Source organism: Octopus bimaculoides, chromosome 7, assembly GCF_001194135.2.
Source record: "Octopus bimaculoides isolate UCB-OBI-ISO-001 chromosome 7, ASM119413v2, whole genome shotgun sequence".
NCBI lineage: Eukaryota > Metazoa > Mollusca > Cephalopoda > Octopoda > Octopodidae > Octopus > Octopus bimaculoides.
The window spans coordinates 110,498,236-110,506,622 of NC_068987.1; the positions used below are offsets into that span (position 1 = coordinate 110,498,236).

The 8,387-nt window shown below is 39.5% G+C and overlaps 1 protein-coding gene across 1 annotated transcript in view; it reads right to left on the bottom strand.

The window, feature by feature from the left end:
* LOC106871241 (RING finger protein 207) overlaps nt 1–8,387 on the bottom strand; it is a gene marked incomplete at its 5' end in the record, with an annotated part of 28,111 nt that overhangs the window by 6,628 nt on the left and 13,096 nt on the right. Inside the window, 2 exons of the mRNA XM_052969467.1 lie at nt 1,100–1,217; nt 2,730–2,781. Of these exons, the coding sequence (XP_052825427.1) occupies nt 1,100–1,217; nt 2,730–2,781 (170 nt within the window). The remainder of the gene's footprint in view (nt 1–1,099; nt 1,218–2,729; nt 2,782–8,387) is intronic.

An 8,387-nucleotide genomic window follows, 5' to 3' on the forward strand; every position in this document is an offset into this window, starting at 1 on the left:
ATTCCTGATGGGCCGGGGGCTTTCCCGGTCTTCATACTCTTAATTGCTTTATCTACCCTGGTACTATCAACTCGGATAGCTGGTCCCTCTATTGGGTCGACATAAGGCAGGCTCTCTTTCTCCCATTCATTCTCTTTATTAAGCAATCTATCGTAGTGGCATCTCCAGACCTCTTTCTTTGCATCCTCATTTAATGCAAGCGTACCATCATCCATGCGAACACATTTCTCTCCTACAACATCACTATTCTCTCTCCTACACTGTCTTGCAACCCGAAATACCTCGAGTCTTTGGTCCTCACGGCGCAGAACATTCATGTACAAATGGTTGCAGACAGTTTTCTGGCTAACTTGAAGTTCCTTTGCCAGTTCTCGAGTGGTTTTACGTGGATCCTTCTCAATGATGGTCCTTAATTCACTGTCATCGATGACAGATGGGCATCCACTACAATCATGATCTTCAAGGCTCAGGTCTCCACTGCAAAATAGTTGAAACCATTTTTGAGCTGACCACTCACTGGTCATTTCCTCACCAAACATTTCATTGATATCGCAAGCAGTTTCAACTGCTTTACGTCCTTTTCTGAAGCTGAATAACAAAATTGCTTGAAAATCACTCTTTGACAGTTCCATTTCTAATGATTGTAACAATGGTGAAAAAAAATATCAATGTTGATTTATTGATGCATTTGGGCAAGTCTGTCTGTATTATCAGACAAAAGCAAAAAAAAAAAAAGAAATGTTTAATCATGTGATTGCACTACGTATGCACACTCCACACCCCAACACTACCATCACCTATAACATATATATGAAATAATCCATTCTACTATAGGTTACAAGGCCTAAAATTTGTTTCTGGGGAAATAGTCAAGCACATGGATCCTAGGACTTGACTGGTGCTTAATTTATTGACCCATGTAAGGATGAAAGGCAACATCAAACTAGGCGGAATCTGAACTCAGAATGCAAGGACAGACGAAATGTCACTAAGCATTTTACCAGCTCACTGCCTTTGGTATAAATAAAATACTGATAGCAACAACAACAACAACAACAACAACAGCATGTATAACGTATAAATGAAAAAGAAGACTGACTTTGGTGCAATGCGTTCTGTGACTGCTGATATGGAACTGACAAAAGATGAGAGCTGCATCACAATAGTTGAGAGATGATGACATTCCTGTTTCAAGCGGTTCACATCATTTAGCTGAGCTGCAGAGACAGAGAAAGACAAGAGAGTGAGACCATATATATATAGAGAGAGAGAGAGAGATTATGGGTGTGTGTGTGTGTGTGTGTTACTTTTGGGCACTACTGGCAGCATGTAACCTAGTACAAGCTGTTGCATGGTCAGGTCATTGAAGATTAAACTGGCAACCCCATCGAGCTTACTTGGAGAGGTGGATGATTGTTGGACATCCAGCAGGATGAAAAATAAGACCTGCACAGCATATTGCCCAACGATTGAAAGGTGCTTTCAATGGGCCAAGTTCACAACAATGGCATTGGCAACCATTTTTCTTCAGGTGAATTAAGAGTAAATTAAACACTGTGGATTCTTCACATAAATGGAACAAAATGCAAGTCGGCTCTCCCATCATGGATTATACAAGCCTTACCAGGGATGGCACCTAATCCCTTGACAACAAATGACAATAAACTATGAGGGAGACATGGGTTGAACAGTTTAATAGGAGCTGACAAGGCTAGTGGGGCCACATCAGGCTCCTTTGTTTGTTTTGGCATGGTTTCTATGACTGGATGCTTTTCCTATTGCCAACCACTTTACAGAGTGTACAGTGTGCCTTTTTTGTGGTCCCAGCACTGACAGGGTCACAAAGTCCCTTGCAACACAAAAGACCAAAAAAAGCAAAATCCCCTCAAATAAAAAGGGAGAGTAAGTACTGAGAGGAGTTTGGGGCTCTGTGCCATTTGAGAGAATAAAGGATTAGGAGGAGAGAGATACACGTATACCCCAGTTGGAAAGGAAAAGAGAGGGAGTTAAAGAGTAAGATAAGAAGAGCGTTAGTGAGAGAGATGAGCTGAGACATGCCCTTGAGGAACCCTGGGGGAGGAGCTGGAAAATTATATATATATATATATATATATATCGAAAGAGAGAGAGAGAGAGACATAAGAGACAACCTACATAAAGAAATGAAAATATAAACAATTAATTAAAAAGACGGTGGGTATGAGAGGGCAGCAAGTTTCAGTGATCAAAATTTCTGCTGTGATATAAAAGCTGACCAGACAACATCCATACAACGCCCAAGTAACATTACTACAAAATTCTAAAGAATAAACTATTTTTTTCATGTCAATCCAAATAGATATGAAAACACAGATACACATAGAAATAGCTGCAACATCAATAGTACCTTTATCTAGAGAAGCTGTTGCAGTACAGAGGAATAGCAACAACAGGTAGTTGAACATAACTTACCATTCCCGCTACTCCTATGGCCACCACCACAGAAACAGGTTGGGCGACAACAACTTAGATTACACTTCACAAGGCTCATCTAGTGCATGTCAGAGTTTGCAGTATGTACGTCAGTCAAGGACAAAGGAAGCAGAAGTTGTGTGTGTGTGTGTGTGTGTGTGTGTGTGTGTGTGTGTGGTTAGGTCAATGGGTTACCTGTGTGCCAGAGGGTTGTTTAATCAGAGCTAAACAGGGATAGACAGCTACAACAATCACACAGAAACAAATAAAGATCTCACCTTGATATAATTCTTGTTCATTTGCTATTCTTTGGACAGAATCTTCCCAGTGCTACAATGACATATATAAAACATAAATACGTTGAAGTTATTTGTCTGAGTATATACGTATATGTATGGACGTGTGTGTGTGTGTGTGTGTGTGTGTATATATGTTTACTTTTATGTTCTGTTATAATAAAAACAATTTGACATTAATCTGAAGCATTGCTTTACACATCTGTAAAGCACAAATTCATTATTCTGTACCAAAAAGGGTTTTGACAGTAACTTCGAAGCTTTGGTCAGTTATGCCATCATCATACTGTCCAATGATGGCTTAGGTGGCTGAAACTTTGAAGTCACTGTCAATACCATTCTTGCTAAAGAACAATATTTGATGCATTGAGAGAGAAGTTAGACATGAGAGGAAACTGCACTAATTTGGTCATGTGACGCAGATGGCTGAGAACAGCTCCATAAAGAACTGCTGATCTCTCGAAGTGGATGGAAAACATGAGAGAGGGAGACTCAGGAAAACATGGGATGAAGGTCCGAAGGAGAAGAATATTGAAGAGATGGCAAAGGACTGCGATACTTGATGTTTTGCTGTATTCAAGGAGATCCGCCTTTCACAGCAGAAGTGTAAAGGCCATGCCCCTGGATGAAGAAGATCAGCCTGCACAAGTCATGTGCCAGTGTCACATAAAACACACCGAGTGGCACACGCAAAGTGGTTGGCATTGTTAGGAAGGGCATCCAGTCATAGAAATCAGACTGAAACCTGGTGCAGCTCCCCAACTCTGGTCAAATTGTCCAACCCATGCCAGCAAGGAAAATGAACATTAAAGGACAATGATGATGATGATGATGATGATGATGTATAGGTATGATTACATGCACTCAACAAATGACAATTAAACTACATAGATTTCAGCTCTAATGTTAAATGTGTTACATATATATAATCATCATTATTTACTGGTATCGGTTGGATGGCTTGACAAGAGCTAACGAGTCAAGAAGGCTGCACCAAATGCCAGTCTCTGCTTTCATATGGTCTGCCCTTTCCAAACACCAACCACTTTACAGAATGTACTGGGTGCTTTTTACATGGTAACAACGCCGATCAGGTGACCAGGTAACTTGCAAGACAAAAGGACTCCTCATCTGAGTGGGGAGTTGTTGTCGTCACTCCGTCGCTTACGACGTCGAGGGTTCCAGTTGATCCAATCAACAGAACAGCCTGCTCGTGAAATTAACGTGCAAGTGGCTGAGCACTCCACAGACACGGGTATCCTAAACGTAGTTCTCAGGGATATTCAGCGTGACACAGTGTGACAAGGCTGGCCCCTTTGAATTACAGGCACAACAGAAACAGGAAGTAAGAGCGAGAGAAAGTTGTGGTGAAAGAGTACAGCAGGGTTCGCCACCATCCCCTGCCGGAGCCTCGTGGTGCTTTAGGTGTTTTCGCTCAATAAACACTTACAATGCCTGGTCTGGGAATCGAAACCGCGATCCTATGACCGCAAGTCCACTGCCCTAACCACTGGGCCATTGCGCCTCCACGAGTGGGGAGTAGTATTGAGGAAAGTGGCTTTGTGTCAGGTGATAAGAGGATAGAGTATGATAGAGGGACAGGAACAAGTTTCTTGTTGTAGGGATATATGTATGTATGTATATATATATATAACTGAAAAAATTGGAGCCAACAAGAAGGAGTACAGTTGGACATTTATTTTCAATCACTACAATTGTTTTTATGCAACATAGTTCTTCAGATACATAATTATGCAAGTGTTTCCCTGCATTATGAAATCTAGTAATGTTTCCTCAGGTGATCTGTAAATATTGTCTCCGTAATTTCAAATTCTCAGTTTCATGAGCCCCCTCTCTGTCATGGTCTGGAGTTAGAACTGGCTAAGTTTATCAAGGTGTGTTCTTGCTGAAGTACCGGTTCATATATATATATATATATATATATATATATATATATATATATATATATATATATATATATATATATATGTATACATACATACATACACAATATGTATATATATCATCATCATCATCATCGTTTAACGTCCGTTTTCCATGCTGGCATGGGTTGAATGGTTCGGCTGGGGTCTGGGAAACCAGGAGGCTGCACTGGGCTCCAGTCTGATCTGGCAGAGTTTCTACAGCTGGATGCCCTTCCAAACACCAACCACTCCGAGCGTGTAGTGGGTGTTTTTTATGTGCCACCGACACAGGAGCCAGTCTAGACGGTACTGGAGTTGGCCAGTCAAGACAGCACTGGCGTCAGCCATATATATATATATATATAAGTAAAAAGTAAAAAAGTCAACATCCATGGAAATCTAAATTTACTTACGGAGATAGCAATTGAGTATCGCCTGAGGAGATAAATATATATCTTCTTATACAGGTAAATTGTTGAATAATTTAATTTAAACTTCACTCTAAATCCTGTATATTCGAGGATTTGTAGGTATCAAAATATTTGTAGCAATTAAAAAGCTGCCTAACTGTACTTACTCTTTCTTTTACTTTTTACTTTTTGTTTTCACATATGAGGAATACCTAAGTCTAAAATTGGTAGTATGTATATTTTTGGTGTGCACAGTAATGTATATGTGCTTAGTGTGTGTATGGGCTTGTTACAGTGTGTTTGTGTCTGTTGATGTTTCGGTATGTCTGTGCCTTTCTGTATCTGTATAAACTCCCATAACATAATAATAATTTCTGTAAATTTTCTTTTATTTTTTCTTCCCACAATTTCCTGCCGCTCCCCCTTTTCCTTTTGTGCATTTTTAATTTTTATAATTGCAATTTTCCCATTCCTCTCCACCCCCACTCTCTCTCTTTTTGTTTTCTTTGTCTTCCCCCCCCCTCAACCTTTCTCTACATCTCCTCTCACAATATCTTATTCATTGTGATATCGTCATAAAACGTATACTTTAGAAAAACAATGTTTTTATGTTGTTGCTGTGAAAATATGTATGAGTAAATGTATAGATATATATATGCATATGTGTGTGAGTATATTTCTGCCTATGTATGTATGTGTAACGACCGTGCTACCAGGAGATGGTGAAGAAGAAATGGCTCGCATGGTCGGCACAAATATAAAAACAAAAATGAAATGAGGTTAAATGAGTTAAGTGCCAACAAGAAAAAGAGAGTGACACAACCACTAAAAAAGGTATAAAAGAAAGGTTTTATTGAATGTCTGTGTGTGAGTGCAACATAATAAACACAATAAGAGTCATGTAAACAAAGTGTGTGTCATACTAATATATACTTTTGTTATTTACACCACCTGTCCTCGTCTGTTGTTATTATTTGTATATTCTCCCATATACAAATATGTGTATGTGAGTGTGACAGATACAGAGCATAGAAAAGAGTCTATAAGGACATAAAAAGAAAGTCTAGACACAAAGATGGGAAATACCGGTTCGTATCTAATGGTTGAAATGCTGTACCAAGAAGTTGTGGCGCCAAGGCAGAGCCAAAGAGCCACATGTCGTGAGAAGTTGAGGCTTTAATGCTGTTGTCAGTTACTTGGTACAGGAGTTCTCACAGGTTGAATTCACTGTTAACCTTGGTGAAGCATTTCACAAACAGCATGGAGAAAGTTATGTTAGCGTTGCTGGTTTGGTGTGTACTTAGAGAAGTTGGTGTAGATGCTGGCGACGAAGAAGCTTGTAGTAAACAGTTAGTTGAACAAAGTGTTGGATCTCCAGTGAAACGGAATCATGTCGTCGCTGGAACTGGCTAGTGTTCTGTGGTCAGTGGCTAGACCTCAGAAGGTCTAAAGCCAACGGACAAACATGCGCAGAAAAGCTAGCTATTTATAAGAAACTATCGGCTCAAACAGGGGTTCAGAAAAACTGTCAAACACGACCTTATCTGAAGGCGTCGATTGGTTGGGTTGCACCCTGGCGCGAGATAGAACAAGAGAGAAAAATACGCCGATATCAACCAATCAGAGTGGTGGACATAAAGTCCAAAGAAGTGGCCGAAGGCTAGCTGTTATCTGCTACGTCTGCATTCATGTATATATAATAGAGAGAGAGAGAGAGAAGCTTTGCTACATATGTATGTATTTGAATATATGGCTATAGTAGAAAACACTTGCCCAACGTACCTTAAACGGCATGGTTGCAAAGTGAACTTCTTAACCATACACCCATACCTATAGACACATACATATTCCTGTGTGTGTGTGTGCAGTTCAACTGTTTTATTAAACACTAATAACGTATTTTTGATGCATGTTTGATGAATATGCAACAGTGATATTTTAATGCTATACGTACCTGTTATCTTTTGAGTGTCGTCATTTGTTTAAATAATATTGCTTTGTTAACCAGCTTCCTACAGAAAGTTATTGTTTTACCCTTTCACATTTAAACCAACCATATCCGGCCTGCCTATGCCACTTGCTTTATGTTCTAACCAGTCAGATCCAGCCCATCACACCTACCCTTCAATGTCATTCTAAAAATATACTATCACATCATCAAAATTTCAAAGATTTGAGATGGTACATGATTAATTAAAAATGTGAATGAAAGAGTAGAATAATCTGAATGTTAAAAGGTTAACTATTCTAAAGAATTTCTATATATATTAATAAAAGAATTTCATTCATGTGTAGTATTTCTATTTATCTAAAATTCACACATGATAAGGTCAACATTCTCTCTTTGACACATCATGTGTTAGTAAAATGGACCTCATGCAGAACATGATTTAACAAATTTAATACTTTAATCTATTCATAAAGTGTAAATGGGCTTGTGTTGACTTAGCTGTTAAACTTATAACACCTACACATATTCCTGCAAATGGAGAATGTTAAAGATATGGCTGCTAAAAAATAGCTGCCATATCTTACTCAGATCTGATCCTAATCACCTTTAAACACCGGATTGGCTCCTGTACAAGTGGCATGTAAAAAGCAGCATTTGAGCGTCGCCAGTGTCAGTACTGCCTGACTGGACCTCATGCCAGTGGCACGTAAAAGCACCCACTACACTCACGGAGTGGTTGGCGTTAGGAAGGGCATCCGGCTGTAGAAACTCTGCCAAATCAGATTGGAACCTGGTGCAGCCTTCTGGCTTGCCAGCCCTCAGTCAAACTGTCCAACCCATGCCAGCATGGAAAGCGGATGTTAAACGATGATGATGACACAATGGATAATGTGATCCTATGTATAAATCTCTCTCTCTCTTTTTCTCTCTCTCTGTTTATGTTTCAGTGTCTGCGTAATGTATCTGTCCCTTTCTCTTTTGCTCTGTTTGTATATTTCTGAGTGTGGATGCACATATGTGTGTGTGTGTGTCCAGCACCAAAAGAAGTTGAATGTCCAATCAGCCATGCCAAATCATCAGCATCCAAACAGCAATGCCCTGTTGTCTCATTCCAGTAACTAAGAGTTCAGATGCCTTACAACTGAGCCATGCATTTTCTATGATTTAGAGAGGGTTTAGTACAAATGTTCTTCCATGACATGTGAAGTGATTGTGTATTTCTCCTGTTGAAGGAGATAAGATTGTCTTGTCCCCATTGAAGAATATTATCAGCAAGGTCTCTGCTTATGGACTCAGTGTATAGATGATGTCTGATTATGAAAGGAACCACTGATGTGTAAGCTATGACCTATGA